The sequence below is a fragment of the Eptatretus burgeri genome, chromosome 14, assembly GCF_056783735.1.
Source record: "Eptatretus burgeri isolate ZD-2024b chromosome 14, Ebu_testis_v1, whole genome shotgun sequence".
In the NCBI taxonomy this organism is placed as follows: Eukaryota; Metazoa; Chordata; class Myxini; order Myxiniformes; family Myxinidae; genus Eptatretus; species Eptatretus burgeri.
This window is the reverse complement of record NC_140974.1, coordinates 42,293,286-42,313,400: the sequence shown is the minus strand read 5'-3', so window position 1 is coordinate 42,313,400 and position 20,115 is coordinate 42,293,286. Positions and strand designations below refer to the sequence as shown.

The 20,115-nt window shown below is 43.0% G+C and overlaps 1 protein-coding gene across 2 annotated transcripts in view; it reads left to right on the top strand.

Moving 5' to 3' along the window:
- The first annotated feature begins 3,568 nt into the window (after window positions 1-3,568).
- The window catches only part of LOC147013041 (plectin-like), a 64,077-nt gene continuing 47,530 nt past the window's right edge, over window positions 3,569-20,115 (top strand). The window contains exons 1-6 of one of the 2 annotated variants that reach the window (XM_085854498.1): window positions 3,569-3,794; window positions 10,293-10,374; window positions 10,538-10,665; window positions 11,737-11,825; window positions 11,937-12,031; window positions 17,768-17,896. In XM_085854498.1, the coding sequence (XP_085710624.1) occupies window positions 3,733-3,794; window positions 10,293-10,374; window positions 10,538-10,665; window positions 11,737-11,825; window positions 11,937-12,031; window positions 17,768-17,896 (585 nt within the window). In that variant the 5' untranslated portion in view covers window positions 3,569-3,732. Of the gene's footprint in view, window positions 3,795-10,292; window positions 10,375-10,537; window positions 10,666-11,736; window positions 12,032-17,767; window positions 17,897-20,115 lie in introns of both variants that reach the window. The other variant, XM_085854497.1, reaches the window with a different exon arrangement.

Genomic DNA, 20,115 nt, shown 5'->3' with positions numbered 1-20,115 from the left:
TTCAAAAAAAAAGAGAAGAAAATGGCTCCGGCGAACTATACCGTTGAGGTTGTTTGCATTGATCAAATAATCCCGTAGAGTACTTGACTGTATCGGGAATTAATTTTTTAATCATTTTTTTTCGTTGCCCGATTGGAACGAAACTTGATATTGCGCGTCAATGTGAAAAAAAAAGAAAAGACAGTCGAAGAAATGATTGTGCATTATCTTCAAAACAAAATTTTATTTATGAATGAACACAGAAGTATTAGATCAAAATGGCGTTGTTTATTTTATGCTTAAAAATAAATCGTTCTTTGGCTATACAAAATGTTTGAGATTTTTAAATAAATCATTTCAAGAAAAAAAAAAAAAGGATAGCTCCAGCAAACTATACCGCTGAGGTTGTTTGCATTGATCAAATTCTCCCGAAAAGTACTTGACTGAATCAAGAATTGATTTTGTAATAATTTTGAACAAAACTTGATACTGCACACCGCAGGAGAATGGTAAGTAAGGTGGGCCAAAAACTTTTGTGCTATCGCGTACTGTTTTGGCTGTATTTCGGGAACATACACACATACATACATACATATATACAAGATGAGAGTTTTCATAATATTGTTATGAATTTGGAAGCTTACAGCACTCAAGATTCAGGTCTTTATAGAACAGTTATATCGGTAAGTGTGTTTATAGTTAGGGCCCCCTACCTGTGTCTAACGGGAATTACATGTGTGCGCTGCGGAGTTTCGTTTACAACAAACCTCCTTCACTTCACTTCACACACCAACGCCATTGCGCACGTGCGTTCGGCCACGTACGTTGGCGGAGATTTCCATCGCCTCAGACCAGGAGTCCGCCCAGGAAGGCAGGGGCGTGCCCCTTGTCCAATCCCGCCACAGAAAGCGACCTTCCCACGGCACCCCGGCCAATGGGATTGAGATTGCCACGGAGAGCGACTTTCCCACGGCACCCCGGCCAATGGGATTGAGAATACGCAGAGAGCGACTTTCCCACGACGCCCCGTCCAATGAGGTGGAGAGCGCCTCAGACGGCGATTTGCTCACCCCGGAGGAAAAAGGAATAAAAAGGAACACCAGGCTGGGTGGAAAAGGGTCGTGGTCGTGGTCATCGTGGTGGTCATCATCATCATGTTGCGGGTTCGTGTCCCGCCGAGCTGAATCATCGTCGCCTCTGATCTTCTCCTTGGTATTGGTCGATTGGTGCATGGCCGGTTGGAGAGCGCGGTACGTGGTGCTTGGAGCGGCATTGTGTTGCGGGTTTGAGTCCCGCCGAGCTGGATCGTCGAAGACCACACGAGGTGGACAGGTCCAAACACAGGCTCTGGTCTCCAGCTCACCTGTCCTCGAGCTGGAAGCCTTCAATAAAGACCATTGAGGTCCATTTATTTTGGGTGTGCGTGTCTGTGTGCGGGCCTGTCTTGTCAAGAAGAATTGTTAAGTGCTTTTGCTTGTACATTGACTGCATTTCTTATAGTCGGATAACTCTGCTCTTCTGTGTTCCCCTCCCTGCCTATTGGTTCACGAGCGCCAGCCAGAGTGACCACTATATTCGTTATGTCTGTGTGTCTGTATGTATGTCTGTCTGTCTGTCTGTCTGTCTGTCTGTCTGTCCAGAGCACAACTTCGTGGGATGTGATCCGATTTGGATGAAACTTGAATATGATGTTGATATCAATGCCTAGTTTTGTTTCCTGGCGATGGGCATCCCACGCCCATTGTGGGCGGAGCCACGCCCCAAAAATAGCCATTTTTAGGGGGTAGTCGGATTAAAAATATATCTTCTGCAAGGGAATTTACTGAATGGAATGGGTTATTCAGTATTTGAATAGCAAAATGAATTATTTTAAACTTGTTGTTGTCCGATTTTTCATTTTCGTCCCAAGGTCAAGGTCACAAGGTCAAAAATTTAGATAATTGCGAATTTTGACATAAAAATCATACGACCGCCCAAACTTTGAGAGCTCGGATGACAATATTTTTATGCATAATCTTGAGGTCATTCTCCACCTAAAGTCTTGAAACCATTTTGCTCTATCTCGAACACCTTGCCCGTGGCGCCCCCTTCAAGTTTGTTTTTACGCCGATTTCATCAAAGTATGGATAATCCGAGGAATGCAAAATGCCATACAGCCTATATGACGTTATATTGTTCCTGGAATGTTCCGGAAGAAGTTTTGCACCAAAGCTCATAATCCTTGACCTTTGACCTTTGAAGGCCACAAAGGTCAAATTTTCAAAGTAGTGGGAATTGAACCGGGTTTTCGACCTTCTTCGACGAACTAACTCCAATAAGCTATAGCACGTATCCTGTTTCCTTATTTTAATGTCCACAACATTGTTCTGTGACCTTTAAAGGTTATGCAAAGGTCAAATTTTGAAAGTTGTTGAACGAAACCGGGTTTTTGACATTTTGCAGCTAATAACCTGTCACTCGTACCACATCATGTTGATCATTTTTATAACTTGGTCAAACATCATCACATTGTCTCATCCTTGACTTCTGAAACAATCTACATCGTCAAATACCGCTCGTGAACCATCGTCGCCTCCCGGCTTGTTACAAATAAATATCCCTTTTGTTAAATGTATCAGCTCGTTTTGGTGCTTCTTTCATTGGCTTGGCACGGTGCGTGTTGGGAAATTGGGAAACGGTAAATTGTGCATTTGGACCGACGGGTCTTGGTAACCATCTATTCGGGTTATGTTACGGTTCGAGCACGATAACGGCTCGTTCCGCTCGAGGCCTGCAGAGGGTGTGAATTCCCTGGTAGCTTTGCTGTGTGGATACTTAGGTATATTGAAGTTGGCAATTAACCCTATTCCACGTGGCCGAATTATTGGCGATTCACGGTCCTGCAAGGGACCCGTGCCTTTCGGAGTTCTCCGGGGAGCACGATCTAAATTCCGGGTGTTTGGTGGAGCTGACTCTACTTCTCCACCTCGCGGTCATGCTCGCCACCGACACTCGGCTCCACAACAATATATATTACACATACATATAATAGACATATTCATACATATATACAGAAACACACTGATTATACATGATTAAACACATCTTATAAACACACATGAATCGTGATTATACATACAAACTCATACACAGCTGTCATTGTACATACGTGATTATATACACACACACACACACACACACACACACACACACACACACACACACACACACACACACACACACACACACACACACACACACACACACACACACACACACACACGAATCGTGATTACACACACACACACACACACACACACACACACACACGAATCGTGATTACACACACACACACACACACACACACACACACACACACACAAACACACACGAATCGTGATTACACACACACACACACACACACACACACACACACACACACACACACACACACACACACACTGCTGCAGCGAGTGTATTGTTGACATAACTCCGTGATGTTTACCTGCCTTCACAAGATGTAACGCACTTGCTCAGCCGTTTCAAAGGCTCGACCTGGAGGGACACGTCATGAGGTGTGGCCATGATACATTGTAATGGGGTGTGGTTATGTGTTCAACTTTCGAAGCTTGAGAGGCACGGAAAGGGGAAAGCACACTCCAGTGTGAAGAGAAGCTTGGCTTCCCTCAACCAACTGAGCTTGGTTCGGCAATCGTGGTGGCGTTTGGACTACGAGAAGAGCTCCAGCGAGCAAGATCTCCACCCAGGACGACCATGCAGATGCCAACTCAAAGGATGCCCTCTCCAGTTTGGGTGAAACAGACTCAAAGCACCAGGTAAGAGTTTGCGTGGCTCAGCCCTTCCTCCTGCAGTCTCCTATCTGATCTTCTGAATTGTCAGGTAAGATATATATATATATATATATATATATATATATATATATATATATATATATATATATATATATATATATATATATATATACATACACATACATATACCTGCTCAGAGTTTGGTTTTCGAATCCATATTAAAGACTTGCCACGATTTGGTGCAAAACTTCAGGGCTGCAAAAACGACATGGCAAACAATGACCTGCCATTTGCTAAGTTTGTCAGGGATCTTTGGTCTACGAGGATGTGGATGTATATAGAACAGCCGGCTCAAGGTTTTTTTTTTCATCACGACTGAGTGATTGGAGACACATCATCCATGATATTGGTATATAGCTCACATGAACAGCAACATGTGACCAAGTCATAATTTGAATTTGAAGCTTCAACTATTAAACTGCCAAACGCACTATGTAGAGCCCGGTAGTTTCCCTTTGTCGGGAATTGAACAAACACGTTTTATGTTTGTACTGAAAGAAGAGATGACGTTGGGGTACGTGTGGGTGTCGTGTGCTTCGAGTGACAAATTCCAGACTTTATGAGATCTGATTGGTCTCATTTCATCACCAGTCTGCAAAGAACCCAACCGAGCATGTGGTGCACACTCCATGTTAGGCTGTAAGTGCATTGGTGACAATTTGTGGTTACAAACCACCTTCGGACTGAATAACTTCCACCAAACGATAGAAGCTTGGACACACCCTCCCCATTCATCACCCCTGTATCCAGTGGCGGATTAATGCACGGGCGTGCAAGGCCCGTGCCCAGGGCCCTGCACTCAAGGTGGGCCCCAGGTAGAGGCAGCACAAGGGCGATTCAACCCATGCAATCGCAAGGGGTCTCACACAACCGATAGTGGTTCACAATCTTTTGAGACGGATCCCCCGTGGGTGGGGTCTCACTTTGCAGATAAAACATATGCACTTGTGAGTGGTGATAAATACAGCGCAAAGGGAATGCTTCATCAAGAGGAAAAAAGCATTGTGACGTCATAAATCGATTAAAAACATGTTTTCCCTGATGTTTAACTGGACAGGACTATTACAAGATTATGGGGTGAGGTTATGTTAGTAGAGAAAGCAAGTGTGATAATAGCTACATTTAATGTTTACAAATGCAACAATAATCAAAATAAAATTTGTAGAATTCCTCATGTTAAGAAATAATCGACATTATTTCGCAAATCCACACTACAATTTATTGTACGATTACAAAACACTCCTCATTCGTAAATGGACTAACCCAAGCACACGGCGGAACGTTGCGGTTTTTAAAAATCAAAGCACCTGTCCCAAGGTTCAAACTGAACGACCCCAGCGGTGCTGGAAATCGAAAAAAGTTCAACAAAAAGGGAGAAAATCGCCAGAAATTTACTTTTTCGTTACACAAGCGACAGAACCAGAAAACTTTCGTTGGACTGCTTACTTGAGTGCTTAAGCCACTTGGTGAGCGCTCTACAAGAAACTTTTTTAGTTCTTTCCAAGAGCCTCGTCTAAGTATTTTAAAAATAAATAAATAAAAAAAGGAGAAAATAAAAACTTGGTCACTGAACAGACAACTGCAAGTGCTGGGGTGTGTTCCATTGCCAATCAGCTTGTATAGCGATCGCCAAGTGGCTTAACACCCAAGCAAGCACTCCAACTAAATGCTTGATAGGGAACAGCTGGATTGGCAAGCGATACCAAGCTGCTTGTCATTGGAACACCTTAACATGGCATTCCCCCCCTCCCCCCAAGGAGGGAAAAGGCAATAAAACATGGGAATTCCTCTACATTTTTTGCAGTCGAGTCTAAAGCAACTTGGAGTTTTCACATTTAAGCGAGTGTGAAATAACACGGAGTCCTCTTTTTGGGGCCGTTTTGGGCGAAAATAACACGGAGTCCTCTTTTTTGGACGAAATAATACGGAATCCTCTTTTTGGGGCATTTTTTGGTGAAATAACACGGAGTCCTCTTTTTTTGGGTGAAATAACACGGAGTCCTCTTTTTGAGGCCATTTTGGGCGAAATAACATGGATTCCTCTTTTTTTGAGGCCTTTTTGGGTGAAATAACACGGAGTCCTCTTTTTGAGGCCTTTTTGGGTGAAATAAAATGGATTCCTCTTTTTTGGACGAAATAATATGGAATCCTCTTTTTGGGGGCATTTTGGGCCCAAATATTTTTTGTGACCAGGGCCCCAAAAATCTTAATCCGCTTCTGACCGTGTGCCTCCCCTCCTCAACCTCCATCCCCCCTCCCTCCCCCTATATCCACCCTCCACTTTGATCCCCCCCTCCCGTTTCGATGATCTCTCACCATTCTCTACTTTAATACCATATTCCCCTAAAATACCCTCTCTCCCTCTTTAAGTTTTTTCAATCCTTAAACCTTTCGTTATTCTTCTCAATCATCTTGCATACGTATTATGGAGATGGATCATTACAAGAAGTTTTGTGGTGTTCCAAATTAGGTATAATATGGCCCCTCTGATGATTAGTCACACACCTATTTCCTCAGTGAAACCCAAGGGACTGTTGTGTGGTGTCCCTTTTGTGTGGTGGGCAAGTTCATGCCTTGTGTCTATTTCCCACATGCGTGACAATGCTTTGCTGTGAATGCAAGTGCAACCTTCGTTGCAATGGCCATGATGAGGATAACTCGTTTTACCGGTCCCACGTACAGTCGGTAGGCGACCTCAGTGGGACATTGAAGGTTTCAGGGGAAGAGTAAAGGGTTACCTGCTTCGCATCTGATCACCGAGCTCATGATGATAGAATTCCGGGTTCAAATCCCATGTACTGTGTTGATACGTCCATACTCTCCAAATCCTGATCCTGCAGGTGATCTCTGTAGAAGCACGCACCTGATCACCATTCAAAAAGGGATCAATTGTGGGAGGTTTTCTCATGTTATTCATGGCAGAGTGATGCATCATGGCTGCAAAAGCCATAAAGGATTTCCTTGATGTCATTTCAGTGTCCCACTGTGGTGAACACCCTTCTGTGCCTATTGTATTGTGGATGTAAAATTTCTTACGTTGTTGTTCACGCAATGGTTTTTGTACTCGTGTCCTCTTTACTTCCTTGTGTGTGATAAGCAAAGGGTTAACCAGATCATCTCATTTGATCCATTCCTAATCATTAACTGCAATAGCTGTTGCATAAGGACCTATGATTAGTGAGCCTTCATGAGTAGCACAGAGGATGAGTGCAGATCCTTCCTGAGTGCAGACTGCAGTCATTGTTAAAGTTTAAAAAACTGATGGAATTCCACATCGAACAAATCACTTTTAGTATTCACGACTTTATTTTGATACAATCAAATGAAAGACCAAATACTGTACTGTATTGGAGTCGTGAGAAGAAACCCCAAAAAGCAAAGATGGAGTCATCAGGAGGACCCTGGATAGGATTCAGGTTTCAGCTGCAACTCCTCTACCCTCAAACCCATCCAGGTGCAGCCAAGTGAGCCTGATTCAAAAAAAAATTTTTTGGAAGAATTAACTTCTCCCTGGACAGACAGATAGATAGATAAAGAAAGAGAGAAAAGTGGAGTAAATGAGAGGGAAATGAACAAAAAGAAAAGAAAAAGCAAGAACTATAATGAATGAAGAGAATGTGAAAAGTACTTCAAAAGGGTTTGAGGTGAATGATCTTTGATTCTGATGTACCATACTCTGTTACAAATCATTGGTTCTGCCGAAGCAGTTTCTTGGCAAGGGTTATGGAAAGTTAAGGAATCCATCATCACAGTTGACATAAAATCTTTCTTTTCCTCCAACATCCTTGTCTCAGATCATCAATTCAGATTGAGACATGGTTATGACCTTGGACATGCTTCTACTCTCCCAACAATGGATGGAGGCCCTCAATATCAGATATAAGATCAGGGCTGTCTTTGGACATATCTCGAGCTTTCGATACAGTCTGGCATCCTGCCTTGCTCTCTAAACTCTCTGCCTAAGGCCAACTCCGCTCTTGGGTTGCTGACTTCCTTTACATTTGTAGACAATGTGTAGCTCTCAACAGAATCCTTTCATCTCTTCTCCTTGTCAAGGTACGGGTGCCCCCAAGGCAGTGTTCGAGGCCCCATCTTATTCATCCATTTCCTAATCTTCATCAACGATCTCTCTGACTCTGAAAAATCCTTTATCTATTTGAAAATGACTCCACCCTCTGCCATGATATCCCTCATCCTCCAGACGGACTGCAGCCTCTTCCCTCACTTCAGACCTTGAAAAAAAAAAAAACACAAACTGGTCAAACACTTGGAATATGTCTTTCAATCCTGACAAATCTCACACTCACTATCTCTCTCTCCAAAAGGACCATCTGGCAAACCCTCCCATATAGTTTCTTAACAATGCTCTTGAAGAATTTCAATCACTCAAAACTCTTGGGTCTCACTATCAGCCATGATCTTTCTTGGGGAAACCACATTTCAAAGTTGGTCTCAAAAGCCAGCCGCCGATAGGGCATCCTCCCTTGTGCACAGTCCTTCCTTAACAAACCTGGACTCTTATCCACCTACAACGCCCTCATCCGCAGCTTGATCAAATACTGCTCTCCCCCCATTGCTGGTGCTCCTGCCTCACCTGGCTCAGCTTGATGCCATGGAAACCAAGGCATTCAAGCCCTTGATTAAGCCGAGTTGATGGGCTGATTGCTTGCCATTGCAGACAGGTCGGAATGCCTCTTCCCTCCCCCCCCACCCCCCCCATCTGTGGAACAAACTTCCACATTCTCTTCAATCTCATTTTTTCCTCCAGATGTTCAAGACAGCTGTTCATCACCATCTTAGATAATCCCCCATCTAAAACCATGACCTTTTCTATACCTGTTAAACCACCCCCACCCCATCAATTTCCAGTTTTTACTTTCCTGAGAGTTAACGAATTCTGTATCCATCTTGTCCATCCCCCTACATCCCCCCCTATCCATCATGCTGACCCACATCCCTTGTTTGTCAATCTCCATCTATTTTGTCCTTTGGCCCTGCTGTTGACATTCCCCCTTCTCTTTCTGCTGTTCCTTTTGTTATGTTGCGTCCTGATCCTGATAATGCACTTACCTGTCAGTTGTCTTGTCCGGGTTCCATTCGCTACATGACTATAACCTGTCCATATAGTGCTTTTAAGGCATGGTGAGGCACCCAAAGTAAAGCATCCCTTGGATGGGCGTTAAGCCGTGTGTCCTGTCTGCTAGCATTAGACGGTGTATGTTAAAGATCTCACGGTGTCTCAACGAAGAGTAAGTGAAGTATCGCCGGCACCCTGAACAAATGACATTCTTGCTTAACATGTACAAGGGCCATCAGTGACATAGCCTTACCTCAATAATGATGCAACCAGCAGGAGGAATTCTTCATTGAATCCTGGTTGAATAGGCATTCATGAATGACAACATGCCTGGCTGTTCACCACAGTGGGACACTCTGAAATGACATCAAGGAAATCCTTTATGGCTTTTGCAGCTAATGACAGGTGATGCAATGTCTTCAAAGTATGAAGTCAGATTCCTTCGCCAGCTCGTCTCGCAAGGCCGACGTTTACCCATTTATTACAGCAGATTAAAAATGCTTAAGAGAGGTTTCTGTGCCAAGCCGGAGTAGCGTTAACGTCGTCCGTGACAACACGAAACGGATTATATAGTTCACACAAGGCTGCACAATGTCCCACAAGCTTGCTGTGCCTGTTTTTGGGATTTGTTTTTGAAACCTCAAGAACTCCCCAATGATGCAACTCGAATGTGGTTCAAACAGTCTAGCTGCGATGATTGCCTTTCCTGGTGAAGATACTTCAATGGAGTTTATGGATGTATGAATGTGAGCGTGAGATGCTCCTGCGTGCTCGGAGCTCATCAATCTCGTCACGTATGTACTTTTTACACAATAAGTTGTATATTTTGTTGAAGTAACTTTTCTCACAATAGTCATTTTAAATGAGCAACACAACTACCATAATAATAACAATAATACCAATAACAACAATAACTAGTTCCCTTACAAGGAACTTCAATGCATGAGCAACACAAGTACCATAATAATAACAATAATAATAATAATAACAACAATAACTGGTTCCCTTACAAGGAACTTCAATGCATGAGCAACACAACTATCATAACAATAACAATAATAACAACAATAACTGGTTCCCTTACAAGGAACTTCATTGCAGGAGGAGGCTGTTAAGCCAATAAAAACCTGCGCTATGGTAACCAACCTATGGTTGTGAGCCAGTCAGTCTTGTATCTTTTTTGAATGCTGAGCATCAAGCATCTCATAAAGGAACAATAACCAAGCTGATTATACTCCAAGTAGCCTTGCAGAATGTCCCTCAAGCTTGCTGTGCCAATCGGTCTTGCTGTGCTCATCGTACCTTACTCGATTAAGTTTCAATTAAGATTAATCTCTTCATCTCCAATTTCTTTCTTGCTCACCATTTTTTTTTCCAACCTGCAGCTGGAGTGTATCCTCTGATGCATCCAATCTGATTGCGATGTTTGAAAATGTCCTGCGAGAGGCGGACACCTTCCTTCAGGCGGTGAGACAGCACGGCCCGTCCATATTGAGATCGGAAAGAAAACTTGCAGTGATTTAGTCATCGCCTCTAAATAGAGCATCTTCAACAATTTCTTTCAATATTTTTCCAATAGAATGATGTGAATGACAAAAGCAAATTCTGTTCTTACCATTCATGTGTGCAGGACCTGCGCCGAATAGAGACTCACCACATGCCCTGGCATATAGCGCAGGCAGGTCGGTGCCTTATGGAAGCTGAGAAGATCGTAAAAACGTTGGCTGTGGAGCGCCTCACCTCCATGGAGATGGAAAGGTACTCGGAGATGGTGGAAAGTCTGTTCAAATCGATAAGAACAACAACATCAATGTCTGCTGTGTACAAAGACCATCTTTAACAAAAAAAAAAACAAAAAAAAAACAATCATGATTCCCGGTGTTTATTTCCTGTTTTGGAACCACCGTCAGTCATCTTGAGGATCCCTGAGGATCCCATAGTGAACTTCACTGACAGCTCGAAAAGGAACCATCTCGATTTAGAAAAGTGAATGTCCTTTTTATTAAAAACATATATGTTTACCAAGAAACCCAATGTTCAAGATTCAACAATTTATTGGTAGCCATATTTGTACTAACTGCCATCCTTGAGAAACAAGTACTGCTTGTCCTGTTGGACAATTGTACATCATTATGAAACCAGTCATATCATTCATTTCATCACCTTTTATTGTGTCCTGGGCACTAAAACATACTGGAAATGCTGCACAAGAAAAAGCTGAATAGTAGAGAGGAATGTTTAAGGTGAGTTTTAAATGCACAGGTTGGGGTATTACGTACAACAGAGGTAAGGAAGTTCTGTCAGATTGGTAAGACAGGACACAGGAGTAATTCAACCTCCAGAAGATTGAACCATGGGATAGCAGGAGTTTGTTGATAAAAAATGACTGTTTTTACAGCCATTTTTCCCTGCTGTGCAGGGGTTGGGCTTTTTCTTGAGGCAATGTTTTTTTTTTATGGCCAGATGCCCTTATTGACGCCAACCCTGGTCGTCTCTTACGAAACACAGGGATATGGTACACCTATTCTAACCGGGGCATACACCGGGACCAGTACAACTGGTACTCACTTCGCCGACCTCGGAAGGATGACAGGCTGAGTCAACCCCCTGGTGTTAATTCAGCAGCCAACGGGGCTTGAACTCAGGACCCTGGGATCCCAAGCCGCCACCCTAACCACTAAGCCAACACCAAGCTTAGTTTGTTGATATTTGGTGTAAATGCCATGATTCAAGGAGGTTAAAGAATAGTTTCTTTGAAATCATTAACATTTAGCCCAAAAGGGGATGGAATGAAATGCTCTAATAAGCATTTTTTTGTTTTCTTTTCAGAGTTATAATGTTGGATAGAGAGTTGCAGGCTCTAAAGGGCTATCAGCATACCATCACACAGTACGAAATGTCGGCACAGAAAATCTCAGGCAAGTCTGCAATGACAAATGGACATCTAACCTCTTATCCAAACAAGGTGCCTGTGTCGATGTATCAAGTGCCATCCGTGGTTCAGAAAATACAGATTGTCAATTGTGTAGGATACGGAGGGACAATCAGGACCAGACCGACATCTGAAATATCCCAGACGTTTTCCTACATCTCAGACCTGCAGGCCTGGATCGAACAGCGAGAGGTGGGTTCATTAACCATGTTACATCACCTGTGTCCTGTATATTGAACATGATAAATACAGCAATGAGTCAACTCGAAGCATCTAAGGACAAGCAGTGTCAGAATAGCTTTGTATGCTGCGATCTAATTTACACAGTAGGTTAAAATGTGATTCTAAGACTGCAAATCGTTTTATACAAGTTGAGTTCTCATCTGAGCCCATGGATCGTGATGCAGCCAACCCAGGTTTAAATCCCATGTATCATTTGTGTTTGGCCTTTGTTTACGAATGTCCTTTTAACTTCTGGAAATGTACACTGATACCTATGGATGTCTTAATCTTGCATGTGATAATGTACAGTGCAGGCTCTCCCATGAGCCATAAATCAATGTCTGGAATTCGATAAAACACCTTGAAGCAGATGAAACAGGATGTCGATTTCAGGGAAGAATACGCTGGAAGATTGTATGTGTGCCACAGTGAGTGCTCGTCAGTGGGTATGTGGACTGAAATGATGGCCTAGAGGTATGCACACTTGTCTGTAAGCTGTCTAGCCTGTGTTAAAATCCAAACCCACCTATAAACTGTCTTCCCAGTGTTTCACAGGCAGGGTGATTCATCAACGTGTGCGCCGTCCCTCGGATGGACTTTAAAACGGGAATCCCATCTTCCAGCATTCGTTGGTGAACGTTAAAGATCCCAGTGTGTCCACAAAGAGTAGACGAGCTATTGCTAGCACCACAGCCAAATTTCATATTCCTGCCCTAACCGGAAGAGGGCATTGCATCAGCGGTACTGCTGTGCCCTCAACCATTGATGCTACACTGAAGCTTTGTGCTGCATACGAACAAGGAAGAAGTGGTTATGCGTCTGTGAGTGGGTATGCATCTGTGAATGGCTATATCAACATGCCATCACAAATGGGTACATGTGCCTGTTAGTGGGTATATGTGCCTGTGAGTAGAACCTTGGGTATGTATCAGACTGTCATTGAGTGGGTATGTATCTGAGTGTCTGTGAGTCGGTATGTATCTGAGTGTCTGAGTGGGTGGATGCCTAGGAGTGCAACCAACTTGCCTGTTTTCCATGTTCCCCCCCCCCCAAACACCCCATTACCACCCTCCCCAACCCCAGCCTCCTCACCAATCTAAAGAATAGAAAACCCAAATAATAACTCTTTTGTTAGTCTATTACCTCCTTCTGGATTATGCATAAAATTATAACCAGTTAAGTTGTGTACACGATGCATCTCAAGGTTGGACATAATATAGGGTTACCATATTTTAACTTTCGAAAAGGGACACTCCGGAGAGGGACACTGCAAAACAGAGGACACTCTTTTCAAGAGTTCCCTTTTACGTGTTGAGCAATCGTATCGGCTATCTCATTAGGCGTGTTCCAGCAGTCTTGAGTTCAGCAGTGAATTTACACTTTCGTTTTGGCATTGCAAAGAGCTCTTGAAGAAAATCAAACAAGTGTGTACGGTGCGGACTCAGAAAAAGACACTGAATTGCGGACTGAGCACGCCACCGGACGTCCATGACATTCATTTCAAACACGTCCATGATGCAATGATGGAGTCGTACAGACTTGTACCAAACTGCCCTGGTCCAAACATTACATAACCACCGAAAGAAGATCTAAAAAAAAATGATTTAACCATTTAAATAATGTAAAAAAAAAGTATCCCAAATCTTAAAAGGTATCCCTTTGAAAATACAAATAGATACAAAAAAGGCAAAATCCCAGTCATTTCTCGATATTAAAAAAACCCTGGCCAGACAGAGATCTAAGGACCAAAAAGCAGGACAAATCTGTGAAAAATATGGCCCGTGGGTCCAGGTCAGTTCCAAATTCATCGATATTGGATATATTCATGAACATTCATTGATTTTATTCAGGCCCTAATGAACTTCATACTCATTTAAACTCATTATCTTTCCTCCTGGACAAAATTCGAAAAAAACACTCAGACAAGCTGTAGACATTGTACCATAGAACCATTATACCAAACCAGAAGCAAAAACTATGAATTGTCTATGAATTTTAGGACCTTGAAGATTAATTGATTGGACTAATTAACTCAGTAAATTGGTGACAAATCTGAAATTTTATTGCGGGAGGTTCTGCGGCGTCTCCCCATGTATCATCCCTCCGAGTTTCAAGTCATTCTGACCACAGGTTGCAGAATAATGATTGAATGACTGACTGACGGATGGTAACCCTACATAATATCAAAATAAACTATGAGGTGTGTGTGTGTGTGTGTGTGTGTGTGTGTGTGTGTGTGTGTGTGTGTGTGTGTGTGTGTGTGACCATTTTTCTCAAAGATGGCTGAACGGATCTTCGTCAAACTTTCAAAGGTTTGTCAGCGAGGGCTGAGGAGTGTTTTGGGCCAAAAAAATTAAAAGTTCATTTTTTTCGATTTTTTTTTTCTTGTTCCATTGCGCCGGAGCCCTTTTGATTAATGACAGTTATATTCAAGTAAACATACGTATAAATAAATCCAAAACAATTACCGGACATTTAAATACAAATAAACCTCTTCCGGAAGTGATCCAAGTTAGTGGTAGATAATCTTCTTCCCTAATGGCAAAATATCTCTAGATTGGGGTCAAACTTAACCCAGAAACATCAACGGCACATTCTCGAGCATCCACGCGATGACTAACATCACATTCCACTTCTAAGTGTTTACAAAGCTTTTACCATGCTTCTGAGCCAATAATCTACAGGGTGTTTACAAAGTCCCATAAGAGAGAAAATGCTGAACACAAGCTTAGTGTAAGACATGTCTGGTGGTGGAGCTGTGTGTGCTTCTCTCAGTTCACTGGTGTTGCTGATTGACCATTAACATTACCGACTGACTCTGCGCACGCACCGCGGGGCTGGAGTCCACGCACGCACCGCCAGGCTGGAGTCCACGCACGCGCCGCCAGGCTGGAGTCCACGCACGCACCGCCGGGCTGGAGTCCACGCACGCACCGCCGGGCTGGAGTCCACGCACGCACCCCGGGCTGGAGTCCGTGCAAGCACTGCGGGGCTGGGGTCCACACAAACTGTGATACCAAGAGAGGAAACTCTCTCTCTCCCTCTGTCGCACTCAGAAGCCTTCTGTTGGGTAGACATGTCGATCCTTGTCGGTGTCGTGAATGAAACTCATAAACCCAATCTGTCCTCCTGTTTTCCTCATTGTGTTTTGTGTATTGTGTGAGGATAAGCATAGAATTTTAAACGTGTTACAACGAACCATGTCGATTGTAGATTGTTCAATTGGAAACGTTCGTTCATTCATCCATTCTCATTGAATGATTCATTCCCCGGGATGAGAGTTTGATATGATCCAAGTATTATCCAGATCAGGATTCTCCTTTGATTTCCCACCTGTTGTTGTGTAGTCAGAATTTGAATTCCTCTTTGTTGTGCTCGTTTTATCCATTTCGTAGAACAATGAACCCAGGATTTCCACATTTTAAATTTTAACTGTAAAAAAAATATTAAATTTAACCTCTCAAACTTAAAATCCAGGATCACTGCTCACCTCCACTCATTTGTTCCTCTTGTTTGTTTTTTTTCCTCCCTGTGGAATCAACTTCCACATTCTCTTCAATCTCATTCTTCCCTTCAGGTCTTCAAGACATCTGTTCAACACCATCTCAGATCATCCCCAATCCAAAACCATGATCATTTTAACCCCATAACTTCCAACCCCAAAGCCCACCTCTTTCCAAATTTCTCGTTTTTCCTTCCCGAGTGTTTGCTTCTGTTTCCACCTAGTCCTGCTCTACATCCTCCCCTATCCCTCTTTAATCCCCACATCCCTAATTTGTCCAAGTTTCCCTCTATTTTGTCTTTCAACCATGCTGATGGAGTGTCCCCCCCCCTCTTTCTACTGTTCCTTTTATTCTATTGCATTCTGATCCATTCTATGTTTGAGCTCCTCCATAAGCCTCGACTTTGTATGCAAAAAACATCCTTGACCCAAGATTTGGTTCACAGGTGTCCCACATGTAAAGGCTGATCATCCTATCCCCAACACTAATTCTGGAGAAAGGTCAGTGGTTAAAAACCCAGCCGAGTTATACCAAAGACTTCAAAAATGATACGTGCTGCTTCCTTGCTGGAAGATAAGCATTTACAAGGATAAGAACAACAGGCAACCCCCTTAGACCAGTGATCTTCACCATTGTTTTAGAAGGAGGCCACTTTTGCCGATAAGACATCAGTGTGGGAGCCGCCACACCGCCGGCAGGACTCCATAATGGCTGCTATTCGATCCCGCATTCACATACTCTTCTTCCTTGTGGTTAACCGGGCTGCAAGCAGAATTGTTTGAATACTGCAACCATATCCGGATGTAGTCATGTTACTTTTATCCTTCACGTTGGTACACTCATTTGAAACCATTGGGTCCATTTGATAGCATTTATGACGGATTATGATGGGGTGTTTTCACATTTGTGTATTACTGTATTTGCCGCACGTCAGGGGCCGCAATTTCGGCCACCTGGGGCCGCCAGTGGCTCGCGGGCCGTGCAATGAACAATAGGGCCTTAGACAGTTGTTCACTACCATCTCAGATAGTAGTGCATGCGCGGAGTCCGTTAGGTTGGCATCCATGGGGAGAAAGAAATTCTTCCTCAGAAAATGCCCCGTTGAGTGTGGTGAGAAAGGCAGCGCCATTGTTGTGACGTCATAACCCAGCATGCCCTGGGAAGTGACAGCACTTCCCCCAAATTTAATGTCTGTGTTTGTCTCATTTCACTGTCCTATAGGTGTCTTGTGTATTCGTCTGCATGTCCATGTATGTGTGGAAGCTACGAGCCTTAGATCCTTTTAACCAAAAAAAAGAAAACAAAGGTCAGCAAGGAGGCAAAACCGCTCAGTGACTCCTGGTGACTCGTTTACAATGAGCTGGTCCATCAGACCTGCCAGGATAGGCAGTAAAACCCTGAACTCGTGACGGTAATTGTGTTCCTGTTCTTCATCGCAACAGATGGCCTGGCAAGATAGTCTACAGGTTTGCGCACTCCCTTCTGAGCTAGCTAGCCTGGGTTTGAATCCAGACCCAGCTGTAAACTCTCATCCTGTTGCTGCACAGGCAGGGAAATTCTTCAATCTGTGCACCGTTTCTCAGTTTTAACATTAAGCTGGCTGTCCCCGTCTGCTAGTATCAGTGAACATTTAAGATCCCACTTTAAGTCAGGCACAATCTTTCTCAAAGAATGTGTGAGCTATTTCCAGCACCCTGAACAAATGACAAATTCCTGCATAAAATACCTCCCAGTCAAACGTTGCACCTAGTCAGCAGGGTTGTCAATGACATGGGCCAAAAATGTTTCCAAGCCGACCCCACAATAAGGTGAGAATAATGGAGCCATTTGTAGTCGTAGTAGTAGTAGTAGTAGTAGTAGTAGTAGTCGATGGCTACATATCACCAGAGTAATATCGGGATGGTGGATATGGTGGCATAACTAGAATTGGAAGAATTTTTTTTTGTTTTTGGTTTAAATCCAAATGTAACAGCTTCACGTTGTCTCTCGTCCCGTGAGAGACAACTACTGTGCATATGTAGCATGTCATGTATAATATACTCTACCATGTGTGATGTGCTTTACCATGCATATGATGCCATGTCATGTGTGGTATATTTTACTGTACTTATAATGCCATACTATGGTGTGATATACTTTGCCACGTCTCTCATGCTGTGCACATCACCGTTGCACATGCCATGTATTTGCCATGCTATCACAGACAGACATATGTGATTGTGAGTGGCCCTCTGATGCGGAGCATATGGAGCAGGCGTACAAACAGCACAGTGCCAATCACAGAACCATCGTAGACTTCGGAACGAAGGTGGAAAATGCGATCCACCTCCAGGTACCTCACTCATTCAGAATAAGAACACTGGCCTAAAGTTGCCCAATGAAATGATCTGACTTGCATTTTGTTATAGATTTTATGCATTCAACGTTGAATTGAGCCTGGAATGTGAGATTGAACACTTGTTGATATAATCATCGTCTCAGTTTATCCACTTTGTAGAACAACCCAAACTAACCCAAACCGCAGCAAAAAAACTACAACATCCTCCTAAACAGAACTCACCCTGATCAAGAAAATATTCTACACCCAATATCAAAATGGTTTAGGTCCTTTTGATCTACATCTTCTCAGATTCTTGCTCTTAGGTGCATGATTGAGGAAATATGTAACCACAAAAAAGAAGCCACTATCGTCTTCATCGACTTTAAGAAAGCCTTCAATTCTGTCGACAGGAATAGACTTTACCAGGTTCTCTATGCATATGGCATACCTGGTCGATTGTTAAGGCCATATAAATCATGTTTGAAGATAAATCTGCACTGGTACTAAACCCTGAAGGAGAGACTGCAACTTTCCAAATCAACGCTGGAGGACTCCAAGTTGACCCGCTTGCTCCTTACCTGTTTATCATTGCCTGGGACTATACCATGAGAACTGTGATAGAAGACTGGGATGGCTTAACTCAGATATGGTGTAAAAGTCACAGATATCCAGAGTAGCACCTTTCTCATCTGGACTTTGCTGACGACATAGCGCTCCACTCTATCATGTTACGAGAAGCTGAACTTCTGTATCACAAGGCTGAACCTGCTGCTAACTCTCTTGGAGTGGTACTCAATGCTGAAAAAGTGAAGTATATGCAGGTCAATACTTCTATTGATCATGCTTTACTTACTGTTGATAGAAGTCTGATAGAGAAAGTGAATAACTGAATACCTTGGCTCCTACACCTGAATGGTGAAGAATCACTTGACAAATCCTCGGATCACAATCTTCATATATATATATATATATATATATATATATATATATACATGTTGAATGCCTTCTTAAAGTCAAGATATACTATGTCCACTGCCTTTCGCTCAACCACCCAATCAGACACTGCTTCATAGAACTCTAATATATTTGTTAGATAGGAACTACCTTTGGTAAACCCATGCTGACTACCTTTAATTGGTGTGTGTTATATATTATATACATAATTTAATACTATGTTAATAGTAATAATAATAATACATTAATTAATAGTAATAATAATACATTTAATACATTAATTTAATACTATGTTATATATTATATACATAAATGTCATTTTCTGTCTGTCTGTGGCTGTATGTAACACTAATCACGCCAAAACTACTGAGCCAATTGCCACCAAACTTGGCACATGGACCAAGTTCAACCTCATGGTGAACATGGGCTATTTGGTTTCACCTGTAGTCGCAGGGGTTCGGGAGGAAAGGTCGATGAAAATGTTATGTTTATCTGTGTATCGTGTTGCACCCTCCGGTGGTGGAAGCAGAGGGTATTACTAGTCAGCTGTGGAGATCACTTTCATTTTTGCACTGGAAATGTCTCCAGAGTGGGAGGCCCAAAAGCCAACCACCTCTCATCAGGAGAGGCAGTGGAAGGGGAGATGGGAGTCTGGAGGGAGGGGGGTTGGGGTGGGAGAAGTCAGGGGGAGGGGAAAGGGCGGGAGGAGGGACCCAGCATTGCCCGGCAATGCCAGGCATCCCTGTACATATCCTTACTGTAATTCATGGACCGGTCGGTATTTGTTGGGTGGTCGCTAGACTACCGTTATTCTCAGGTTTTCCGTCTGTCTGTATGTATGTAATGGACAGCTCTGGAGGCCAGAGGAGTCAACCGATTTTGATGAAACTTGACTGGTAGGTTCATACCAGGATCTAGTTGTATGCTTTTGAGCACGGTTGCTATGGACACCACCGTTGCCTAGCAACGGGATTTTGAAATTTTTGAAAAAAATCCGAAAAATATTTATATATATATTTTTTTCGAAAATCAAAAATCAGCTTCCAGGCTTTTATGCGCACTATAATCAACCTCTTTGTCAAAAATTCTCAGCCCGATCCATCAAAAATTGTATGACTAGTATGCAATTATGTTGCGACCACCCATGTCACCTACCGGCTTGTTTGTCTGTTTGTTTATGGATGTGTTTGGCGTGCTACTCCTCCTCCAGTTCTGGACTAATTACATCCAGACTTGCTACAGAGGATCCCCAATGAATGTATAGGTGTGTTTTTATC